At 35.3% G+C, this 26,816-nt stretch overlaps 1 protein-coding gene across 1 annotated transcript; it reads right to left on the bottom strand.

The window, feature by feature from the left end:
- Positions 1–9,742: 9,742 nt before the first annotated feature.
- On the bottom strand, positions 9,743–12,185 carry LOC108742071. Its single transcript, XM_018477087.2, has 4 exons — positions 11,970–12,185; positions 10,518–10,696; positions 10,281–10,316; positions 9,743–10,140 (listed from the first exon to the last, which is right to left on the bottom strand). Exons 1-4 carry the CDS (start codon positions 12,031–12,033, stop codon positions 9,829–9,831), a joined length of 591 nt encoding a protein of 196 aa, XP_018332589.1. The 5' UTR covers positions 12,034–12,185; the 3' UTR covers positions 9,743–9,828.
- Positions 12,186–26,816: the final 14,631 nt, after the last annotated feature.

The raw sequence follows: 26,816 nt of genomic DNA, 5'->3' as shown, positions 1-26,816 counted from the left end.
AGAACGGCAGTGTACACATCACACGTCCAGTTCACGTGTTCATAATGGATGAGGAAGGATTTCCCAGGACAATGTACACCGGACTGGCCTGAATTATGCCCTCTTGTCGCCTCTTCTGTTTTGTGAATAGCAATGCCGTCTGCGTCGCGGCGTGGCTTTTGCCGCTTTCATCTTCCGCTTCGAAGCGACGTTGCCATACGTTCCATGACACTAATTCCACTTTATGTGCAATCAGAATGGATAATACTGAATCACTACGAAATAATCTGACCATTGGTCATGATGATGCATCGTGAAAATGAATCCGATTAAAATCTGCTTCTATACTACGTGCATATCGCATAACGTTGCAAGGTGAAAGCAACAATAAACCGAAATGACTCTTCGACAATGTAATAAACAAATGTAGTTTATAGGAACTATCACAGACGTTGATAGCGATTTCGGATTTATTAGATCTCATTAGCACGCCAAATGCAATATCGACAAATCATCGAGCAAATCGAAGTTGACTTTAATTTTGTAGATTAACAGATGAAATTTGTGATTGCCATACTTATTTTAATTACAAAGTAATTAATGTACAATAGTTGTGCGCAAGCTAGGTCTAGGTTTTGCAAATAAAATACATTTTTGATATAGTCTCCTGAACGTTTAGGTATATAATCTTGGTATTTGATCTTATTTTTGTTCATTATCCCCATTTAAAAAGAAAAAACAAAAATATTGATATGTAAAGGAAGAAAAAGTACTGAGAGAGCGAATATAAAGATACGAGACGAAAAATTAGAAGAAGGTTAGGTATCTAGGAACTTAGATAAGTCAAGACGGAAGGAGTAATAGGGATATAAAGCAGAGGATAGCGCAGGGTCGAATCGCCTCCAATAAAAAGAAGTCACTTCTATGCTCGCGAACGGTTAGTTTAGAAATTCGAAAAATGTTGTTAAAGGTGTATGTTTGGAGCACGGCGTTGTACGGGTGCGAAACATGGACAGTGGGCACGGCAGAAAAGAAAAGGTTAGAAGCGTTCGAAATGTGGTGTTATAGGCGGATGATGAGGATATCGTGGGTAGAAAAGGTTAGAAATGAAGAGGTATTAGAAAGAATAGGAGAACAAAGGACTGTGTGGAAGTCAATAAGAAATAGGCGAGGTAGGTTGGTAGGACACCTTCTTAGGCACGATGGTCTAGTCAGAGACATATTCGAGGCAGAAACAGAAGTTAGAAGGGCTAGAGATAGACCTAGATTAGATTACTGTTCGCAAATAGTTAATGATATGGGCTGTTCTATCGTAGTTTAAGGGAAATGCGAAGATTAGTTCAGGATACGAAAGAGTGGAGGTGCGTTACCAACGAGTCTTAGGACTGACGACTTTATGATGGTGATGATCCCCATTTACAGTAACCACCACAATATACTTCTCACACTGTGGTTGCATCACGCAGTATTTTAAAACAAAACCTCTTGGTTATTTTTTTACTCATTCATATTCTATTATTACTGTTAATTAGCTACATAAAGGCGATAATATCTGGTTAAGTGCCTGCAGACTACTTCACTCCAAACACTTATTAAAGATTTTTTAACCCGTCAATCAATATTTAATGATAAGACACCTACTGTAAATTTAAAAGTACCTCTTCGTAAAAGAAAATAATTGTTGCACCACGTTTGAAACAATAGAACAAAACACTCACGACGACATGTCGTGCGTGACTAAACTTGAGCTCTGTGCCCCTTATGTATGCCCCTCATCAATAGCGAAACAAGTTATTCGGTCCCTTCGTGCAATTCCCCTTATTTGTCTTTCGTAAAATACGGCAGTCTTTAAACGAGGGAGCAATCAGAGGTTACTTGACCGTGAAATTCTAATTCCGATTCCTTTGACGCCGAATATTTCCATTGCTAAATCGAAAATATTCTAATCAACAACGTCTTGTCAATAAAACATCAAATACTTTAAAACGTATGTAGCTCGTCATGTTGACCAAGCTAAATGAGACTCAAAGGACACAAGCTAGAAATATTTTAACACTTACGCAAAAATCTATAATATATCCTTGTTCGGTGTCGATGTGTTCGATATTTGTAAATTTATATATTTTTTTTATAATGTTTTTAATTTGTATTATTTTGTATATATCAATATATCGTAATTTCTGTGTAACTTCAAATTGTGTTACAAACTTCGGGCCTCTTTATTACACCTTTCAGACAGGTACAAAACATTAGGAAAGTCCGAGTCCCCAACTACGTCACGCCGGACTTTCTCTAGGTACATAGCAACAACAGCAGCATTGACCAAGGGGTCTGTTTTACTTAGGGACGTGTCCTATTTTTGTACAGACTATTTAAGTCTTGGACCACAGTTCCCAATTTCGACCGAGCGGCATTGCCTAGAGGTTTATACCATTGCTTAGCATTCGGGACGACGCCGGTTCGATTCCGGGTCCGTCTGCCTTGGTTTTTCTGTGGTTTTCTTGGATCACTTAGGCAAATGCTGAGGCAGTAATATTCCACATTCTCTTTCATTCATTCTCTTCTGTCTTAAGTTCGTCCGTCTCAACTTTCTCACCCGAACCACCACCCACCCATTCCCACGATTCCTAAAAGCAGGCCGAAGAGGGCTTTCCGCTCTACCTTCTGGCGTAGTCCAGAGGGACTGCCCGCCCACCAGCATTACTGGCTGGTGGAAATGAAACACCCAAAAGTTTTTTTAAGTTTTTAGTTCTCAATTCATATTCGCAATCAAAACCAAATTCAATTCAATATTCAATTCACATACAATTTAGATCAATTTATATATCCAACTTAAGCAATCAGTGTAAATAGTGTGAATACAGTGTATAAAGAAAAGCAGTCCTTTAATTCGAAGTGAATTAACCAAAAGAGCCTTCGGCGGGATACAGCGACATGCATCATCAACAATTACAACACACACATCAAACAATCCTGAAATACAATTGCATATCCTACTAGTGTTAGGTCACATTTGTGAATGATCAAACTATAGTTTAAACTTCTATTTCAAAACTATCTTCCGAAAAGATTATTGTTAAGAAGCAGTTGTTGTTGGCTTACATTATTCCCTCTTGTATTTTTTCTTAAACGCAAGAATCTTTTTGTGGACAGTAAATACATTTACATGTTCACTTTTGCCCAGATTATGACATTACAATAATAATTCTACTCTATAGGCTAGTAATAGCGATTGCATTTTTTAATTTTCGTGAGGAGCTAATTTTAATTGTTTTGCCTATATGCTGTGAAGAAACGTTTCGTAAAACTCTTAACTGATCTCTGAGGAATTCCGAAACATAGTTTAAGAAACGCAGCTGTAGTGCTCTAAGGCATAAAGCTCGGTAATAACTCTAAAGTTTTTAAATAGGTTGCAATTGGGGATGATGGTACAATAACAATAAATTTAGGAGAGGGGAGTTATTTTCTGTCATGTACACTTATTATTTCGAATGACATTGTGTTCATGAACAAAGTGGCGAAATTTTTCAAAATTAGTTAGTGATATGGTGAAGACGCTGGAAATATTTTTCAAAGGTAATTTTACCTTTCTTATTATTATAGGCAGGAAGGGAACAAGTGAGATGAAAAGTTGAGATGATGAATCGCAATTGGACGACGAAATCTTCGCCACCGATCTTTTTAAGTAAACACCTTAAAGCGTCAGGTAACCTCATTAAAATTACCTGTAATCTCTAAAATTTATGGTTCAATTTATTCTTTCGAAAAAGCTTTAATGAGATTAGGAATAGCTTTGTCGCAAAAGCGTTCGCTCACTAACTAATTTAGCACATTCACGTTATCAGGCCACTACCTATTATTATTCCCGCACCCAAAAAAGAGCGCTGCTGTCGAACGCAACGACGCTTGTCGCATCGAGCCGTGCCGCCCCGCCCGAAACGGCGTCGCTCCACGAGAGCTACTGGGACCTAACCAATTTATTAACGTGCTCAATAGGAAATTCCATAATTCCCGTTTACGTTTCACATTTTTTAAATTATTTTTATTATTATCATTATACAGGGTGTACGGAAAGGGTAGGGGGTGTTTGTAAATTTAGTAACAGAAAACTACAAGTCAGAAAAAAAATCTGTTTTGTTAATTTAAAGACAAAGTTTTGGAAAATTAATTACCGAAGATGATGTACACATCTCTCTGGAAACAGCGGTCATTTCGGTGTGGTTTTTGTAATAGAGATCGTAGTCTATTTGCATACACCCTCTTTTTAAAGTATCCCCATAAATTTTCCCATAATTTTTTTCCGGGAAAAGTTGATTGACAACCGCAAGCGATTGATTTGAAGTGTGGTAAGTGACCCCATCTTGTTGAAATCATCCTTCCACATTAAAACCACCAAACTCTTGCAGTTGTGGAACCAAAAGGTTTCTCAACATGTCACTGTTTACCGTAAGTGTTCGGTCTTCAAAAAATGCCAATGATGCCTTCACCAGACATGGCAACCCACGCAATAACTTTTGGACTATGTTGTGGTTGTTCATGTTTATATCTTCGGCTTTTTGGCCCAGTAGCAAGTGTTCTGTTTGTTTACGTGACCATTTAAGTGAAAGTTCGCTTCGTCACTAAACAGAATGTTTTCAAACGTTACAAAGCGTATGTATTACATTTGCAAAAGTCGGAGAGGATAATCGGTAATGTTCAATTTTTGAACTAATTGAATTTTGTAGGATGTAAGATGTAAATCTTACTTCAGAATCTTCTGTAATGACGATTTTTTAATGTTAAGTTCTTAACTCTGTTTGCGAACTGATTGAGAGGGATTTTCACCATCGGAAAATGGATTTGAATGTTCGAGTGTCAGAACATTCAAATCCATTTTCCGATGGTATCGTCCTTCGGTGCATTCCGTACATTGAATTTAGCTCGATATGATCGTTGGGCAATGATCATTGGATCACCATTGCGATAAAAGGCACGTACGCGATAACCACGATGGTCTCTCCAAAAAGTAGTACAGAACCTATCCCTACCGGACCCCTCCGAACCGCGACGTTATAAGGACAGTGCAGGTAAAAATATCCTCTACTTTTGCTGGACACCTTATATGTATATTGAACGGCGAATAATAAATAAAAGGACAATGCGACAGTTAATAGAAAATATAGTATAGAGATGGAGCTATACTGATAGTTAATTGATATTATTCAACTTACATACATAGAGGAACTTGGTGGTTTCGATAGTATGCTGATATAGAAAATGTATCTACTTTATTACAATAATAAAATATTAAAATACATAACTAAAACTATTCGTCCAAAGTGATATTTAAAATAACTGAATTGCTTGACCATTAGCTGACAGACAATCCATAGCAAATATATAGGAACACAACATAAAGTTTATTCAAAGGGATACCAATATAACAGCGCCTCTATGTTACTTAAATTGGCAGTAATAAATAACTGAATCTTAAATCTCAGTTTTACTTTTTGTTAATTGCCGGCTTTGATTCGGTATTTATCTCCAGGGCGCATACTGTTGTTGAGTAAATAAAAATGAGTAATTGAAAAGCGGAAAATCTCTTCATTTATTGCTGATGTACGAGAAACCGCAAACTACTTATCAACAACAATGATTCGGTGATACGAACATGCATACATACAACGATACATACTCGGAAATACGTACATATGTATAAGTACATAGTATGTACCTAGACGCTGTTAAATCCATCACAATTAAAGAGTGGGAAAGCGCATTTCTCTGCCTACCTATTGCGGTTGAGAAGACTCGTGAATAAACATGGAATGCAAACGAAGCGGTAATTTTAAAGCCCTTATATTACGCGAGCGTTTGTATTGCTAAGTTCCACTTTTGGTTTAATGCCATGTTATTACCGATGCGCCCGATTCTTTTTAGATATCTAAAGGGATTCATGCTAACTTTGTTTCAAGCATCCTAATTAGTATCAGGTGATATGTAAATGTTATTCCACCCTCCGTGGAGAATGCAATCCCTTTATAGAGGCAATCATTCCACATGTAAGTAACTATAGCAAGTTCTCATGTTAAGGTTAATGCAGAGAACATGCAAGTAAGTAAAAGTAAGATGAAAATGATGCATTATTACCTGTAGAAGTTTGCAATTGCTTTGGATCAAAATCTCGACAGACAAATTGGAAAAAATAATCCGAATATTTATTTACTTTTAGAAGTAGTGGCGTAATTTGAAGGCGGTGGTAGTTGCCATCCCAGATCCCCAATCTTGTATTTTGCAACCCCGGAATTGTCCTTTCCAGTACTTTTTTCCGTTTCAGAGATAAAAGTTTAAAAGGTCGATACCATTATTATCTTTTAATTAAGCCCTACTTAGAGCAGCAAAATAAAATTGTTATTGGAATTTGTATATTTATCATAATGTTAAACAGAAATATTGTAGTTACGAATGTAAACGGAGTAAAAGTTTAATAAAGCTTTTTTTCTTTATATGATTTTTCCTTTATTTTTCTTTACGTAATAAAACATCAGGCAAAACACTCATTCAATTAATAATAGACCTACTTTTTAGTTCAGTATGTAACCCATATCTACTTTACAAGCCGTTTGGCTTTTAATTAAACCAATTAACAGTGAGTAATTTAGGATAAATACAGAATCAACACTTAGTCAATAAAAGCTGGTGAAATCAAAACCAAGTGTTGATTTATCATGAAGCTTCACAGCCATTTTTTTAACATAACTTGAAAGAATGTACATAGATAATGTTATTAACTTTATGATGAAAATAGTCTGAAAATCAATTCCAAAAACCAACAGTTTAATGCTAGTTTTTTAAAAATTTTCAAATCCACTTTACGTATGGAGGCTTCCCAAACTGAAACTTTCGGTATGCCTTCCAATCCAGTTAAAAGAGTGAAAGAAGTACAACCATGTTTAGAAGTACTTGCTAAAAATAGAATGCCTAAAATCATACAATAACTTAGGAATATGGTTGAGAACATTAGTATACGCTCAAGAATTAGAATATAGATATAACATTTACCTCGTGAAATTATTATTTACAATATAATTAAGCAATTTTGTTGTGTCCTTATCCTAATGTGGTGATGTAGGGTTTCACTAGGGTTTCTCGGTTGATTACTTTAAGTTTTTATATTTTCTTTTCGTTTTTTATTTCAGTTTAGTTTTATTTATAATAATAACGACGGGATACAATTAACTATTAACTTCTACAGATGTATATATATAAACTAACCTATCGAACCGAATACTTGTATGAATATGACTTTTCTGTCTTCTAACTTAACACTACCCTATATAATAATGATAATATTAAGTAAGAGACCAAAGTTCGGAACGCCATCGACCCCAACAACTCTTCCATTTCTTTTTTTATCAATGTGTCATGACAATCAATATTGAATTTTCACATTCGTGTACAAATATTACTTAAAATAATTCAAACAAAGAATGTCCGAAACAATAATTTTGATAACAATTGGGCAATGAATATTCCAAACAAAATTTTGATAAATGCAATTATTATTTAAAGAATATTCGAAATTTTGAAAATATAAACTGAAATTAGAATGGTCCATAACAATTTTTTAGCAGTTGTGTTGATACATATCCATTTATACGAACTCACTTCTGAATGTTACTTCACCTTTTGTTTTTACATTTAATACAATAAATGGTGGATAAATATTTTCAAAATGGTGGAATATCTCGTATAACTGTAATCCTCACAATCGTTAGGGGAGTTTTAATCGTTTCTCATCGTTGTATCAGCGTTGAACAACGGTCCAGACATGTGCTCAGTCTAGTATTCACCGTCGCATTACATAGCCCATCAGATCCAGGCCTTGGGCGTTTTAGTGGCATTCTCATGGACCTTGGTTTAGTTTCTTAATTAGTTGGCAAACTTTGTTAATTTTACTCGGTTGCAATAATAGATCCTAACTGTCTCCAGAGACCTGAGCTGTAGTAGGTACAAAGTTTGTTGGATGAAAATTTCTGTCATACACTAAACGCAGCTATATTATTCATAATGAACCTTCTTTATTACTGAAAATAAATGTCATTTGCAGTAGTCGCAAATAACGGTTCAACGCGGTTTACCATTTGTTACAGTTTAATTACTAACGTTAATATCATTTTATTATAGGAATTAAAATTTGGATGGGGTACCGTTACCGATGATGCATAGCACTTATATTTTCTATAATTCTATAACCAATATATTACAAATTAGAATGTATGTACATATACGAGGCCTGTTCAAAAAGTATCGCGAATTTTGTATGTTTTCAAAAATTATTTATTTATTCATGAATATCTATTTTGACCCCCTCAATGTAATCCCCACCAGATATTATACACTTGTGCCAACGTTTTTTTCATGCCTCGAAGCACTTCAAAAAAATTATTTTTTGTGATCTTGTTCAGCTCCTCCTGCGATGCCGTCTTTATATCCTTAATCGTAATGTAGCGTCGTCGTTTCCAGTTTTGATGAAATGCAAAGATTAGCTCAGGATAGGAAAGAGTGGAGGTGCGCGTCCAACCACTCTTAGGACTGACGACCTTATGATAATGATGATTTTATTATAATTATTATACGTATTATCATTACTTTTATTTAAATAGTTTGAAGGTTAGACTTGAAAAATGGACAGGTACCTAATCTTGACAATGGTATAGAGAATGTATGTCTTGTTAATCTCGACTGGGTTCGTTCTAGCCATTCTTTCGTCGATTGCCTACATAATAATGAAACTTTACAAAATTTAGAGCAATCTATTTTGTCTTAGGATTCAAATCAGTTGTGTGTTTGTTTTTGCATTTATTTTACGCTTCGCACGGGTGCAATGCTGATACTAAATGTATTTTTGTTATGTTTAGATTATTATTGAGGAGGGAAAATCTTCAAAAGACACCCCCTGAACATACTAAATATACTACAGAATGTCTTTATATACAACATTCATAGTTTTTTGTCATTGGACAATACAAACCGGCCGGTACCGCTGCAACCGTTATGTCCCTGCATTTTAAATCTATAATATCTTCGAAAATATTCATTTATATTACATGCTGTAAAGGGCCATATTGATCTATATTAAATGCACAATGTATATAAAAGTACTTAATTGGATAAGGATAAATGCTGTATTGCTTAAAATCGCTTCGTAAATAAGCCATTATTTCGCGTAAAAAGTAAAGGATTAAAAAATGGTTATTGTAGGTTTTCCCTAAGAGATAGACATATACCATCCATCACAGACTTTTTTGTAGATCTTTTTAAGGTGTAAAATACTGTAGTATACTATTTTGATCTATCTCGTAGGGTTCAGCCAGCGTTTGCAATGTAAGCGCAAAAAATGTGTTTATTTACAACTTCACATTAGAAACCTCTAAAATTATTAGTGTTTCCTTACTATATTATGCATGTATTATACATATAAACCTTCCTCTTGAATCACTCTATCTTTAAAAAAAAAACGCATCAAAATCCGTTGCGCAGTTTTAAAGATTTAAGCATACATAGGGACAGACAGCGGGAAAGCGACTTTGTTTTATACTATGTAGTGATAAACAAAAAAGCAACGAAGCTCCATTGACTGAATGACACCCTTATTTGTAACCACATATTTAAACAATACGTGCATCAAACTCCTCCAAAGGTTCTCGTTATCATTCGATTTACGTCATCTCATTTTTAAGAAATAATTGCGTTAAATAATTAATTAATTGCTATTGCATTTTATTTTTAAGTGTACTGTATTTGAAATTTACATACTATAACATTTTTATTAAGTAAATAGGGTATAATTTTAAATTCGGGATTGATTTAATTTTCTGGAGGTGGTGGATCAAAGTGGTGTGGAAATTTTCCATTCTTAATCTCATCAATCATAGTCTCACATTTAGCTTTGTCTTTCACTTGATCTGCTGGACAATTCTCAAGAGATCTGAAGAAGAGACAATTAGATAGAAACAGGGGCTTTGGATTACACTTGGATTCTTTCGGAATTTCTTTTTCGATATCTTCAATGCACTTCTTAGCTGCTTCTTCGATATGATTTTCCATAAATGTTCCATTTATTTTGCCTTGCGCGACTTCAAGTAATTTGGCTAACACAATATTTCCATCACTGTCTAACTACAAATATACCGTTCAGAATTTAAAGCATATCACAAAACATACGGATAATTTTTTTTAAATTGGTTTGTTTACCATTTTTTTTGTTTTTATTGATACAATTTTAGCCGATATATATAATAATTATCAATTTTACTTACCAATTCGTATTTTTTAGCAGTACACTCTTCAATACACTGAAAGAATAAATTTGCTTTATCAGTTACAAATAGTCAATATGCAATAGACGAGATATATTTGTAGGAGCTCGTAACAGTTACTACCAGATTGTGTGCAAAAAGAAAATAAAAGGACTATCAAAAATAGTCAAGGAGGTGTTTGAAATAGCCAAGGAGAAATACTTTACAAATACATCGGAAATGTAGAAATACACTTACAGCAATTTTTTCTGCCAGTTCTTCCAATTCTTGATCGGTTGGCGGATTGCTGTGATTCATACTTTTTGGATCGCCCAAAATTTCACTTATACATTCTTTCATTTTTTCGTCTTCTGGGGCAGCCATAAACGGTTCAAATTCGCAGCATACCTCAAAAATAGGTGCACGGTGCCTGTTCTCTGAACAAAGCAATTTTTTTTTCATATTTTTTGTAGGTTTTAGAGGTTTAGACTGTCTTTTAAGAAAAGGATATTGGAACTCAATTAGATTTGATGATAATATAATAGATGAGATTAAATGGAGTTAGGTACTGTGTATTATATGTAATAATTTGTGATTAACCGTTGTTACTAATTTCATTTTCTGTTATAAGGAAAACTACCAACTGGTATATCTGTGACAAACAGTAGACTAATTCATTTTTAATATTAAAACATTATTTTGGCGATATATTCGGGAATTTATTGTAAGCATTATTATTTTGAAACACGTTTTAATTATTGACTTCATCCAATATCAGTTTGAACGTAATTTGCAAATGAATTTGATCGTTTTCAAATTATATTAATTGATGCTGCCCCGATATCGGTTGCTTTTTGACATAAACATTACCAATAAAAACAGCTTTCATTATTTATTATCAATTCGGTTGTATTTATCGAATGCATTTAATATTTACGTTCCCACGGCTAAAAATTCGCAAAATAATGTACTAATTTGTTAATGATGGGGCACTTTTTTAATTAAAGCAATTACGATTGAAATAAACAACTAATAATTATGATATTACGGTTAATTTAGAAATTAGAAAGAGATTGTTAAAGGTATAGGTCTAGAACACGATTTTGAACGGGTGCGAAACGTCGACGGTGGACGCGGCAAAAAAGAAAAGGTTAAAGACGTTCAAAATGTGGTGCTTCAGGCAAATGATGAGCATACTATGAATAGAGAAAGTTAGAAATGAGGAGGTATTAGAAAAGGCAGGAGAAATAAGCGAGATGATTCTCAGGCATGAAGGTCCAGTCAGAGATATATTAGAAGCACAAACAGGAGTTAATAGGGGTAGAAGTAGACCTATTTTAGATAACTGCTCACAAATGTGGGATGTTCTAGTTTAAGAAAAATGCGAAGATTAACTCAAGATAGAAAAGAGGAGAGGTGGACTGAAGTTATGATGATAAATTATTTTGCATTAATACTATTGTTTAGTTCATGCTGTAGGGATACCAATTCTTTTATTATTTTAAATGAATAGTTAGAAAACATCAAACAATATTTGGGGAAAATTAATTAATTAATTAATTCGTATGGTAACATTACAGAAAAAAAAATCCAAAAGAAATTTAAATCACACAGGAATGATCATATTTTTTGTATCATTAATGTGATTGTTTAATAATTTATGTTTTTAAAAAAGTTATACAAAATAAAAATAATAAAAACAATACATACCAGAAAAAGAGTTTGCAACAGCAAACCCGACAATAAGCAGCGGAACTACCAACGAAGAACTCATGTTGTTGAAAACTAGTTACGCACTATTGTTAGTATGTCCACAATCAACGTTTTATATATACGTACAATATGTGTTTCCATGTCAACGATAGAGGTAAGCGTGTGTACTTATATGTAGAAACATTAATAATAATTTACCTTTTTTATACTAATTCGTTCATATGAATGCACCTATGAAATTGAATGTTTCTTGTTAGAACGTTAACAATGGATGATGGTGTAAAGCAAAAAATTGTCAACAATAAACAGTGTTATTTATTTATGGTCACGATAACATTTGAAAAACATTGTGTGAAATGTACGTACCAATTCGAGACATATAGGTACGTTTCTTTCAATGAATAACAATAAAACCGAGAACAAGCTTATTCGATAAACATAACATCATGAAAGGTAAAAGAAAAGATAACGATAAGTGATTTAATATTTAGTTTTTGTTTGATATAAACGGAAATTTAATAACTATCTATAAAATCCTCTAACATCAGTTTTAAAGAAAAGCCTGAAGAAGCAAATAATGTTAAATAAATAATTGATTAACTTAATAAGTACTTCTCGATTGAGGGTTATTCAATTATTGGAGGTTGAATCGCTAATTTCATATTTTTAATTTCAATTCCTAATAATTCAATAAAACCTGGAATACAAAAGACTTGTTTTCTCTTGTTCCATTAGTTTAAATAAAAATATAACGCCCGTCTTATTCGTAGTACCGCTGGTTTACATTAACCATACACAATAGCCGCGCACCATTTGCGCGGGCGAAGTCCGAGGAATCAGCTAGTTATACAGTATAGGTATGTGCTACAAGCAATAAGCTTTCATCTGTAATTGTAACAGTTTTTTTCTTTAATTATTTCCTCAATGGTTATAGAAATTGTCTAAGTATTTACATATACGACGATGAGGAGCGTCATTCATGTAAATAATAATAACAATAATATATTATAAATAATCGCGTAAGCACGAAAATGATATTGTGTGCATATAATACGAAATAATTACAAAACTACACTGCATGGATAACTTACTTACATAATTACACAAAAAAAAAATAAATTTTAACCGTCACCTCATACCTACCAATCATTCAGAATTGTAGTTAATAACGGAGTTCTAACTTTAACAGCCGCTTCAACAGACAATTTGTCATTTATTACTCTTTTAGTTCCGTAGGAGAGGCCTAATAAATACTTCAATTACTGAACTATTCATATATCTATGTCGGCCAAGAACGACAACAACAAAGAAAATCGAGAGTTATATTACAATAATTCTTATTGTCATTGTGGTTGTCACTTGTTCTTTTTTTTACCATAACATCAACATTAGCCCGCTTATAGAGTATATAACCTCAACAGAAATGGGTTTCTAAATAGCAAAAACCGAAAAATAAAAAGGCATCCCCTATCTCTCTCTTTATTTTGAGATAGCAAAGGGTTGTCCTACTGGAAGCGCTTCTGGTGGAGTACTTTTGTACAGACGAATTGGCCTAGCAGAAGTACTCATGCCCGCCGATGTATATCATCCCGCTGGATGGATGAGAACGTCCTTCAATCGTTCACCTCTGACTTTATATGATTGCAATGCCGGGTAGTAAATTAAACTACTACCATTAGTTACTTCGCGAATTGTGTATAAAATCTTCCCGGCTTACCATTCTCGTGATGTAATCTAAGGACATCTAGAAAAATTGTTGGTACAGGCCTGACGCTGGAAGCTGGCGGAAATTTTAAAATGGCGTGGATGCGCGGTGGCAAAAGTAGGCAGTTTTAAGTATAAGGATTGCAGCCCTCTTTCTTCAGTATTCCTATCAGGGGTGTAGATTAAATATTTAAAAATAGGGATCGGTGAGCAAGTAATAGACAGACAAACAGAAGAACTAATTGTTGGTGTTGGTGACAGTGATAGAGATTCCTATGATGACAGTGAATGTGAAAACTAACTATAAAACAAAAGCAATAGGTTTATTTTTTCTTTTTGGTAAGTTATGTTTCTACATTATTTTCTAGTACGCTAATAATTTGTGTATCGGTTCCAAATGACATACTCAAATAGGTCATAAATGGGCAAGTGCCTGCGTGACCGCTCGCCAGCTTCCTTCGTCCGACCTGTACTTTTTGTTGTCCACGTCCTATCAAATGGGTGCACAGTGTTTAGACGTAATAATTTTTTGTACAATTCCTAAATGCATCCTGCGGACTGCCATTGATTCATTTTAATTGTTATTAGAGCGCTTGCAAACTCAATCATTTCTCGGCGCCACTAGAAGTATTGAAGAAGTATTAGAAAGAATATGAGAACAGAGGAGTCTCAGGCATGAAGGTCTAGTCAGAGACATATTAGAGACAGAAACGGGAGTTAAGAGGGGTAGCTGGTAGGACACCACCTAAATGATGATGATGACTTGTGTGGACAAAACTTCCTCCGATTTAATTATAAATTCTAACAGCAAACACATTTGACACAGGCTTAGAAAACTAATAATTTTAAAATTTTTTACAACCGTTTGACGTGGAAGTGATGCTCAGTAATAATTAAATTGTGCGTAATTTGAAACAGCATTGTTGTTTTACAGCTGAGACACTGTGAGTGGTCATGTGTGAATTTTAAGTTTCTATTTGTTTTCTTTTATAGACTAGAAATCTATAATAACAGATGGGTGGATAGTATTGCTACAATAAAGATTCCACATGGGTCTTCTACGTGTAAAGCTCGTCGAATGGATTAGTCAGAGAGATATTTACCCGACTAGATTTTACAGGGGGCATGTCCCATGTAGTGTGTGGACCTCATGTGACTAATGAGAGGCATACCAATATAGGGATTTCCCCGTAGATTCCTCATGAACATTCCATCAAAAAAAGTGGCGATACCACAATGAAGATTGCCTTATGTGCTTTTCATATGGGTCTTAAAGGGGAAACCTATCGCATTTATAAACTTACAATTAAATCTGCCGTATGGGGGCTCGAGACAAATCCGCTTGAAAATACTCCCGGTAAAAAAAAAACTTATAAAAAATGGTAACAATCCCCTTGCCCAATTATGTCGTTGTTTTAATGAAATCTTTTACATTTGCAACGAACCAACAAGTGTATTTCCTGATTTTGTTATTATAAGACAACTGAAAGCAGCCGCATCCGGTCGAATAACAGTAAAACGATTGCAATTTAAAGTATTATTGATTACAAAACGGCCCAACAACACAATATTACTNAAAAACTTTTTTTTCTCATTCAATTTTGTACTTCTTTCATTAATAATAAAGTTCATTTTTCTAAAAATTTTTAATGGGATAGCAATCCTTTTTCCCCGCGGGGACCACATGCGGCATTCAGCATGATGCATAAAAGCGGTAAGACATTATATCCCCCTTCATTGTCCTAGGGGGCTCAGAAGAGGTAATGTGGCTACCCACCTAGGGACCTACCTGCACGCTCCTCAAAATTCTAGTTGGGTAACGAATCTCTTACATGTATTTAAGAAGCAATTTACTTCATGAACAATACAACGAACGAATAAACGATTTTATACGTAGCAAGTGCAGTGATGTAAGTGAGCGCGGCGTACTTTCTTCAAGTTTCCGGTCACCGCCTAACGTTTGCTTTGCTCCTGACAGCTGTCCGCCGAAGTTCACATCGGAAAAGATCTGAAACGACTACCATACCGTGTTGTGGTGGTTGACAAAACTGTCTCGATTGCTGCTGTTAGTGGCTGTCACGACCAATTTCTAATATGATGGCGCCTGTCCTAACGATTTTTCGTGTTAATGTTCGGACAGAGGAAAATAGCAAACATACGATGAATTCATACCATATATCTTGTTCCAAAACATAAAAAATAGGAATAAAACCGAAAAATTGCTAGTGTGCTCGCTCCGTTTCTCATTGAGGATATCGCACATTATTAAAAACGTAAATAAACATATTACTCTTCAACAACAATTCCGAAAAATATTAATTTGAAATTATTTTTTCGATTCAAATTTTACCCATTACAAACTACCTCAAATTAATAAGGGAAAAATTGTTGCTGTTGTCACACCCCCGCTGGGTATCGAACCCGGGACCTTTGGCTTTACGCACCAATGTTCTGACCACTAAACTATGAGAGGTGACAACAGCAACCACGACGGTTTCCTCATTAATTTGAGGTAGTTTGTAGTGGGTAAAATTTAAATCGAAAAAATGATTTCAAATTAATATTGCATATTAATCCACTATTAGTAACTAATAATGTCATAGAAATTCTGAAAAATATAAATTCTTTCACACTGCTTTATTTAAAATTAATAGTTGAATTATGTTTAACATCCAAAGGCTTTTACATAGCCGTTAGACACTTGGTCCAGTTCATACTAATATTTTCGATGGGAATAAATAATGCTATTCAGGCCCTTTTTTTCCATTGGGCACTCTGGGCAAGTGCCCAGGGCCCCACGATCAACAGAGGCCCCCTATATAGTTCCTGCCGGATCCATCCGCCAACCAAGAGCCGATGATTATTTTAAGAAAATTAATTAGAATATTTACTTGTATAATCGCTTTTGCATGCTATAAACGCGAGCATACCTAATGTAGGTGACTCTTCAAACATTTATATATTCTGAAATTTTATTGCTTCGAATCGCCCTCCAACGAGAAAAATACAGAATCTGACTACAAGGACTTGTTTCAAAGAATAAGACTAAGAAGTTCGCGCCAGACATTTTTAGGACTCTGCACCGATAGTCCAACTGAGTTGGGAAGAAATATTAAAGTAGAAATACCTTACTTCCTATAAGTGATACCCCAAGCGTGCATTTAAAACAGCGATTGAGTTTGTGCAAGGACATTGGTTACTGTTGACATTGTTTTTCGCTTGAAAACTCCAAATCCCGAGACAAAGTTGCAAAGATTTTGCAGCTATGAAGATGTTAACGAGAAAGAGTTAGAAATAGAACGTCTGTATTTCGCAAACTAATAGTATTCCAGAAGTTTTGATAAAAAATCGAGTTGGAGACACATTTCCAAATGTAGAAATTGCATTGAGAATCATTTTAAACATGATGGTAACTAACTGTAATGGCGAATGCTCCTTCTTTAAACGGAAAAGAATATTATAAAAAATTAGTTAAGACGAACAATGTTTCAAGAAAGGTTAATCAGTCCATAGAATGGGATATGCTCAAAGACAAAAAGTTTGAAAAACTGGTCGACGATTTTGCATATCTGAAAACTAGAAGGGTGCCTTTTCAAAAAATACAATTTTGCACCACCCTGAGAACGAAAGAGTTACTTGTCCAAGTCATATTATAATTATTTATTCATTTATTGTGAATGTAAAGAAACAAATAATTGTTGATAATCCAAAATAGTTCTCTCTCAAAGCTGTAGTGGCCCCGTTAGGCTCATGTGCCCAGGGCCTCCAGTAAGTTAAAGACGGTCCTGATGCTATTGATAAACTTGATATACCACAAGAGAATGACAAAATTGGATCTCCGAAGGTACTTTCTTCATCTTCTACTGTTAAGAACATGATAACTTTGCCAGAAGTTCCCTAATAAGGTATCAGTAGGGAAGGGTCAGATTCACCGCCTGTTGTGGCTGACCGAAAAGGTCTAGAGCCAGCAGTTGCAATAAAAGAATGTGTATGAAATCCCTTGAGACGAATAGCTTTAGAACAGGGGTGTCGACAGAATGATTATCTAACGATTTCTATAGGGAATATCAACTACATTCTCCTTATGTGTAACACGTACAAGGGCTTAGTGTTGTTCACTTTTCCCCTGTGAATAGCTTCGGGTGGTTCATTGCTATGCTGTTATTGATCATTGCTTCATTGCTCACAATCTAAATTTCAATATCGCCAGTGTTATAGCTCATTAGGTCTTTCTAGTTTCTTTTTTCATATGAAATAAAACTACGTAGAACAATTAGCTTAACTTCTCATGCATCAAAAATCTTAACTAGAATTGTATGCAGAAGCATGGAAAAAAGGGCGGAAGAACCAATAGGGGAAGACCAATTTGAGTTTCGAAGAAATAGAGAAACGTGGCAGGCCACTCTAACTTTACACGGGTAACAATAAAGAAAGCGATAGGAAAAGGAAAGAGTGCGTACAAAGGATTTGTCGATTTAGAAAAAGCTTTTGACAATGTTAAATGGGGCAAGATGTTAAATATACTAAAAAATGTAGGGATGAGTTACAGAGATAGAAGAGTGACACTTAGTTTGTAACGTAGAGAAGTAAATATTAGGAAGGATGTCAGACACGCTATCAACATCATTAAAGACAGTACAACTGTAGGGATAGATAGCAAAAGACTAGTATGCTTATATTTGTAGATGATATAGCAGTATTAGCAGATAGGAGAGGAAAGATTAGAAGTGCTTGATTTTAGGTATCTAGGAAGTCAGATAAGTCAGGACGAACGGAAGGAGTAGTAGGGATATATAATAGAGGATAGTGCAGGCTCGAGTCGCCTTCAATAAATGAAGTCACTTCTATGCTCTCGAACGATTAATTCAGAAATTCAAAAACGATTGTTAAAAAGTATATTTGGAGCGCGGTGCTGTGCGGGTATGAAACATGAACGGTGGGCACGGAGGAAAAGAAAGGGTTAGAAATGTTCGAAATGTCGTGTTACTGGCGAATGATGAGGAAACCGTGCATAGAGAAGGTTAGAAATGAAGATGTATTAGAAAGAATAGGAGAACAGAGGACTCTATGGGAGTCAATAAAAAATAGGCGAATTAGGTTGGTAGGACACCTTCTTAGGCATGAAGGTCTAGTCAGAGGCATATTAGAGGCAGAAACGGGAGTTAGGAGGGGTAAAGGTAGACCTAGATTAGATTGCTGTTCGCAAATAATTAAGGATGTGAGATGTTCTAGTTTTAGGGAAATGCGAAGATTAGCTAATGATAGGAAGGAGTGGAAGTGCGTGATCTTATGATGATGTTGATGTGTATGTACCTATAAATGTATGGACAGAAGTTTTACAACTTTTCAAAAACAGGAGGCCTTAATATTTTTTTATTATATAAAGGAACCCATTAAGGACATAAGTTGAGGTGTTCCATCACTCCAGTGATATTCTGAGACTATTCTTTTGATGATGATCTGTTAACGGATTGAGAACGATCTCCATTTAGTATCTTAAACGTCTTCGAAATGTTTAGTAGTAATATTTTCATATTTTCATTTTTGTGTGAACTGCGAAAGATATTTCATTAGGTCATGTTCAATGAGGTCAATTACAGCTGAAGAAAGGATGTCTGTACAAAGGTTTATAGGATGATCGAGCATTTATTTTTGGTAACTGCTCATTTGGATTGATCATATCTCGCATTGAGTACTTATTTCGGTGAAGAGGCGAGTCTGCCCTATGAGTCTAACATACTTATAATTTGGTGGAATATACGCAAATAGGAATGCCCATTTTGTTCAATGAAAGGTAATTTTCAAAGATACATTTCACATTATCTATATACATATATCTAAGTAAGGTAAGCAGCAATACCCTTTTAATAACGAAACAACAACGTTCTTTTGCCGTGTAACACTGAAAGAAGATGCAGCTGGGTCTTTTATCAGATCTTGTCTCTAGTAACATCCAACTATGCTTTAATGTTTCGTAGAAATAAATACATCTGAAACAAATTGCTTTTGGGCGTTATTTACGAAAGAACGTGCACGTTGCGGCAACATGAAAAAAAAAATGGTTGATAAAAAGCAACGCATTTTCGTTTCGCTCATTTTACTTCTGTATCTGGAGCAGCGTAAAAATGAGAAAACGCCTTTTTTATCAGAAAAAAACCAGCGGATGCTTGAGCGAAATGGAAGAGATAGAAATAACTCATCTGTTTTTGTCGTCCCTTCTAATTACTGGGCTCCTTCATCAACACGAGTAGTTTCGCTTTGAAAAAAGATTGTACACGTTTCTTTTACATATATTGGTGTCGGGTCGAATAATGGAAAAATCTTCTTTATACTCCGAATGAAATTAACTCGACACTGCCATTATTCTTTTATCTTCATAAAATTGTTAAACCTTTCAAGGGGAATTAATAAAATTTGTGATATGAAAACTGAAGATAAAACGGTAAACATTAACCATTTTTGAATAAAGGGCAAGTTTATATTTCGGAACTTAATATTCTTATAGGAACGAATTAAATTTGCATGCCTACGTTTCAAAATTTACTAATTACAAATTATATTCAGAAAGAGTTAACAATCCGAAACATTAATTAAAACTCTGAATCAATTTAAATACGTTTTCTTATCTTCACTTGTATGTTCCTATATCAAAAATTTTTCATAATTTCATTCATCCAATCCCGAACAGGAATATACAAAGGGTCCAGGAATGGCTTATTACTGGCTGCCCTTCTTGCAATACTGGGCGAATAACGCGAACCATTACTGGGCTAATGAGTTATTTACACTGGATGATAACTTCGGGCAATTATTGGCAGCCAATAATATTTAAAAATTACTGGCCTAGCGATGGCAGTTGATAAAAACATTAATCGCCCATGAATAAATAATATCCCGACTAGAATTTTGAGGGGGGTGCAGGCAGGGTCACTAAGGGGCAGCCACACTTCTTCTTGTGGGCTCCATGAGGTTTCCTTGCCGCATATAGGCAGTGTATCGTCGTCTACAGATCATACGCAATAGTCGCTTAAATCAAATTAATAAAGAACATTAAATTCTTGGTCGGTAGGTAATTCCTCGAAAATACTAACTTATCAGGTCTTATCGGCATGCCGTAGGTAGTTTCAATAAATTGCTAACCAAATTGAAATCGCAAAAACGAGTTAATTTAATATCAAGGTAAAGGTGGTGCTGCGGCAGATATCAATCGCCTGCGAAACAAACCTCCAACATGTCCATAGCATCGGCTGTGTTTGTAAGTAATTTTGTTTGTCACTGTTCTTGTTATGATGGCTAAACGAAACACAAATTTATAAATTTTCCAAATTTTTAAAATTTTCGAAAAAAAAAAAATAAAAGCATTTTCATATTCTGCTTAAACATATTCTATGCTGAGCCGAAATTGGTAAGTAAAGTTAGGACTCTATTTAAGTTATAATTAAAAGTAGTTTTAATCAAACTTCAACTTCATATATCGCAAATATGAAGGTTTTGTTATTGGACCTATCAGCTCCAAGCCAGAGAATTTACGGTGCATCTTTTCCACCTTTACAGCATTACCTTTCACAAGTGTCGGGTTCGTGCAGATGCATTCCATATGAAGGATAAAGAATTAATAAAATTTATGCGCGATCACGAAAAATTGCATGAGCTTATAAACAAAAATGCACCTCTAAAGTACATGAAATTAAACCAAAATGATCGTAAGCTTGTAAGTAACCTTCATGCATTTTTCATATAAGTTGTTCTGAGTTTACCAGACGTAGCTACCTACATAACATGAAGTACGAAAAAGCAAGAAGATTTCGCGTAAGATTAAGAACAATACCCAAGCATAATTGAACAACACCACTATCAATACTAATGCAAGAACACGATTAGGGCTAATAATGTAATACCAAGAGCGATTCATTATGCTTCACCTAATTTTCGTAATTGTTATGGATTATAAAAATTTTTTGATTTCTTTATAGTCATCTTCGCTAATGATTTTATACAAAAGAAGAGATGACGATCCTTTAAATTAGTTTGAATTTTATACTAATTATCATCATAAGATCATCAGTCCTAAAACTGGTTTGTATCCTGAGCTAATCTTCGCATTTCCCTAAAACTAGAACAATCTATATCCTTAACTATTTGCGAATAGTAATTTAATCTAAGTCTACCTCTACCTCTCGTAACTCCCTTTTTTGCCTCTAATGTGTCTCTGACTTCCAGAGTCCTCCGGTCTTCTATTCTTTCTAATATGTCTTCATTTTTAACCTTCTCTGTCCACGGTGTCCTCATCATTCACTGGCAACACCACATTTCGAACGCTTCTAACCTTTTCTTTTCCGCCGCGCCCACCGTCCATGTTTCGCATCCGTACAGCGCCGCGCTCCAAACATACACCTTTAACAATCTTTTTCGAATTTCTAGATTAACCGTTCGTGGGCATAAAAGTGACCTTTTTTGTATTGATGGCGACTCGCCTCTGCGCTATCGTCTGCTTTATATCCCTACTACTCCTTCCATCCTGACTTTATCTGACTTCTTAGATATCCAAAAATCGGCCACTTCTACTTTTCATACCAATTAATTGAATTATAAATTAAATAAATAAATTTCTTCAATTGTAAATTATTGATAAGTAATACGTATCTTTTAAAACAGTGAGTTTAATAGTGTTGTGGATCATGTTGGAACATTACACACTTACAGGCAAAACGTTATCATCATAAGTCTCTCAATAAAAGTTGAAATATGAAATTTCTAGATAAAGTTTAATCGAACCTCGTATTTTAGTTGCAGCAAGTACACGCGGTGGATTTATTAAGATCTCAGTCAGTTGGTGCAGTGTTCGCTGAACGTTGTCAAGAATTAGATGAGATCCCGTAAATAACACGTCTCCGGCGGGCATTTTATAAACACTCTTCGCGTGGCACCATTTTTCTTTGAAAGATTTAAAGCCGGGAAAAATCACCTGATACACGGTAATAAATTCGAAAAGACTTATTTCAGCCACTCGCCGTAAAAAGTTGCGAGTGGCGTAAGGACGTAGGGGCGAAACGGACGCGGACGCTGCGACCGCGCTTCCTTCTTTTCCGTGTTGATTTATCTGCAGCATTTCTTAAAACCATTTTTGAAACGATCCTGCACTTACCTAGATTCATGGATAAATGGAGGGGAACGAGTCCAATACTTAAATTTTCGCGAATGAAGGGATGGATCTCGGCAGTATGTATGGATGGACGTCTCGTATGCAAACTGTAGCCACTCGTTTTCCTAAATACATCCCTTATATTATGCTCTGAATGCTTTTAGCAACTCGCTATTCAATTTTGTAGCAATATATTCAATACTAGGCGAACCCGTTCAAATTTAAACAGATGACTGACTACCAATGGTGCACATCAGCACTCACATTTTAATCATGGCGTTCCTTCATATCGTAAAATCTAATTATTCCATCATTGACGGACGTTTAGGAATATTGACACTTAAACACGTTGGTTAATTAGACATATCGATTACAAAACATCCTGGATATTGAAAGTAGGTATTTACTTGGTTTTATTGGTCGCTTTAATCGACAAATATTTCTAGAATGTCTTACCTCAAACCTATATCTACGTTAGAAGCATATACAGGGTGTAATAGAAATAAATGCGGAGCTTTGGAAGGTGTAAACCAGATGCAATAAGGAATCGCATCATCGCATTCATCAGAGTGGTTAAGGGCAAAAAAAATTTTTAAGAAGAATATGACAATTCAAATTTTAAAATTATTGTTTATACCTTTACTCTCTATTAATTTAGACTATGTTTTAGATTACAGTTAGCGGATTATAGAATAATTGCCTAGATGATGGGGTCGTCGCTCTGACGAGGGTGGTGGGGTCATGGTAGTTTTAAGGAATGACCTTGAACGCCCATATGAAAGTAGTGAAAGTTGGAGGTAACAACATGCAGGAAGTACACAGGGTAAGTGTAAAAAAATTATCTTTCTAATTTAATATAGATAAGGACAAAATAAGAATTTTGTGTAGGGGAAGGGTGAAGTAAGGCACATAAGGTGGGTAGGGACGGGGAAGGGAGAGGCACATATCAGACACAACCATATATTCTATGGTAATAAATGAGACTATAAAAGTTTTTATTTGTACCCTTCACCACCCTCGCCATTACTACACCGTCCAACTTCTATCAATCGCGATGAAGTCCTTGGACCTCTTCCTATCCCCACTATCTCTACCACTTTCGTCCGAGCGACGGTCCCATCATCTAGAAATCTAGATTATTACTAACGTATCGTAATCAACATAAAACCCTTATACTAAATGAAAACAAAAACACCCCTTGTGTCTTCACGTTGTCATCTTCAACTTTTTGGTTTGTTATTTAAGGTTAGACCTATCTCTTCCACATATCACCACCTCCCATCCTACCGACCCTCCCATCAACTAGACATTTACCATTTTGATTTTTAGCATCCACCTTCCTCGCCTCTACTTCACGGTCACCACTTTTTATCAATGGGGATGAAGTCTTTGGACTTCCCCGTGCCCCCCCCCCACACGACCTCCCGCCACTCCCGTCCTATCTACTGTCCCATTATCTAGACAATTATCAATAGTGGAAAAGTTTACGTAGTTATACTTACAACTTATTTATTGAGGTACAGAACACTAATTTATCCGGTAGTGCTATTAATAATGGAGACAGAGAGTGAAAAATATTGCTTCGTATTAAAATTATTACTTATTTGTACACATATCGGTATGATAAATTGAAGTAAAAGTAAAGGTGGTTGATTAACGGGGGTAGAGAAGATAAAATAAATGTATCGTGATTCAAGTAGGCAGGCATCTTTCGTGCTATGTCGACTAAAGGGATGATAATTAACAGTTTGCAACTAGCAACACCCGCAATTTGCTAACTTCTTCTGATGCCTCGGTTGCTTATACGGTTGGCAGTCACGAAAACGATTTGCCAGGTGCTTTTCTTCGGAATGATAATAAATTTGCTCGTTTATTTATTAAATGACAAGGCAGTAGCGGAAGTCGTGACGAAGAAAAATAACGTGACTTCAACCGCACACAACACACAACAAACTACAGTAATAAATGTTTCGCGGACTCGGTTATTTCTTTATTTTTCTTTTTCGGCGAAGCGTTGCCTGCGGGGCTTGTAACAAACAAGCGAAATTGAGAAAAAAGAAATAAACACAAGGGTGAAAAGATCGCGCTTTTAGTAAAATAAGAATTGCAAATTTGTCTGCACTGATAACGCCCAATCTCGAATTCGGCTCCGTGTTCGAGTTTACAAAAGGAGAAGAAGCAGCTCGAACAGTGGTTTCCAGGCGCTAAGGGGATTCTTTATTAAGCGATTCAATTCGACAAAGATACTTTTCTTTCATGTTCATTAGACATTCCTCTTTTACTCGTACCAACATATCTGCAGAAAGATTTATATCATAAAGTTTCATCAATTCTTGTAAAAGTTTGTAAACTTTTCTTAAAATCTTTTCAACTTAACCATAAAACATCGCGTGAGAGCGAGTGAGCATTATCATTTGCATTTGCTTTCGGACATACTCATGTAGGGTTGTCATATTTGTTCAAATTAGAATTAGAAATTATTACTAACATAATCACCAACCAGACCCCCGTCCCCATGTCTTAAAAAATAAACTAAGAAAATACGGAGGGCGGCAAATTCAGGCTTCACTTCGGGTGGCCGAAATTTAAGCTACGCTACTGCTTATGTTCATAAAATTTGTAAACGGTCTCATGAATCGAGTGCAGAAAACCGCATCTCAATCCGACTTACTATACAAAAATTCGAAGGTTTGACTTATTTTTGTGCTTTATATCCTCAATGATTTGTGAAAAGTGCGTGAACATTAAATAATTATATCATATTGAAGCTTGTAGTACCCAATCATTAAACATTCCCTATTATACTTCGTTTACTTTCTGTAGCGATGTGACCTTCAGTTTGATCGGCTCAAAGTAAAAAAGAACAGCACTATGCCAGAAAAGGAATGAGACAACTCTAGCTTAAACTCTTAACCGGTGAGGAGAGTATAATCCGTACAGTACTGCACGGAAAAATTGACCATTTTATCCACTACAATTTCATTGCTCAAATGTGCTGTTATTGGTACCATTTACTACTGAAAATATCAACGAGATGTTTATTTATATTTGAAGACACAGTAAAGGCTTTAACGCTTGTTTTCGACTCGCACTACTATTCATGATTGAACAAAACTTTTGGCAGGTACTGTATGAAAAAGTATGTTTAATGAACAAGAGTCGAGAGTATAATGAGCTTTTTTCTCCCTACCTGCGATTTTGCCAGCGCGCATTCGAAACATTTGAAGGGGCACATCGCTAAAGAAAGTAAGTGAAGTATAGTACCTACCTATAACTCATCTGTTTTAATGATTGCATATAGAGTTTTAAGCATTTCCGTACAATATACATTTTTTGTTTTCCTTAACGCTAAAAGCAAACCTACCCCACATTTACGCCGATTTATCGGCACATTCACAAATTTGCATACAATGGTGTGTAATGCACGGAAAGGGTTTTTAGTCGTGCGTAAGAAATTGTTCAAAACTACAAACAACGAAAGCGATGCAGTTCGTGTGGGTGAGCGTTATGCATCTGATCGTCCGTCGAGTAGAGTCGAGTCGATGTCGACGAGGCATTTCCTATCAGTTTCACGAGCAGGGCGCGGGCGTATGCCGACCAACCCCTAATTTAAATATTTCACGGCTATGTGGTCTGGTGCGACCACATGCATCAACCCCACAAATGCGATATTGTACAAATGCACGCACGACCATCCCTAACACTAATTAACCCTTACAACTTTAATCGAACCGAGCGAAAGCTGAAATTAAATAAGAAACAAATCTACATTTAACAGTAATTCAAAATAAAATTAACTCAATTATGTTATTATATTAATACGTGAATGGAAAAGTTTGTTACATGTTATACAATGGATTTCATTTATAACGACCTTGGTTATAGCGACCTTTTTGCGATGTTAAATGTAACTCTCTTGAATTCGAAGCATACATTAGTACAAAATTCATGTGGCTATAGCGACTTCGCATGTAACGCCGAGTTCGGTTGTAGAAACT

This window comes from Agrilus planipennis, unplaced genomic scaffold, assembly GCF_000699045.2.
Source record: "Agrilus planipennis isolate EAB-ADULT unplaced genomic scaffold, Apla_2.0 scaffold261, whole genome shotgun sequence".
Lineage (NCBI taxonomy): Eukaryota > Metazoa > Arthropoda > Insecta > Coleoptera > Buprestidae > Agrilus > Agrilus planipennis.
Note: the sequence above shows the minus strand (reverse complement) of the source record. Positions and strands in the feature narration are given on the sequence as shown.

Coding starts and splice junctions, on each gene's coding strand:
- LOC108742071 (XM_018477087.2), bottom strand. CDS start 12,033: ATGAGTTCTTCGTTGGTAGTTCCGCTGCTTATTGTCGGGTTTGCTGTT. Junction 10,697..11,969: donor TGTTGCAAACTCTTTTTCTG/GTATGTATTGTT, acceptor TGCTTTGTTCAG/AGAACAGGCACCGTGCACCT. Junction 10,317..10,517: donor AACTGGCAGAAAAAATTGCT/GTAAGTGTATTT, acceptor TTATTCTTTCAG/TGTATTGAAGAGTGTACTGC.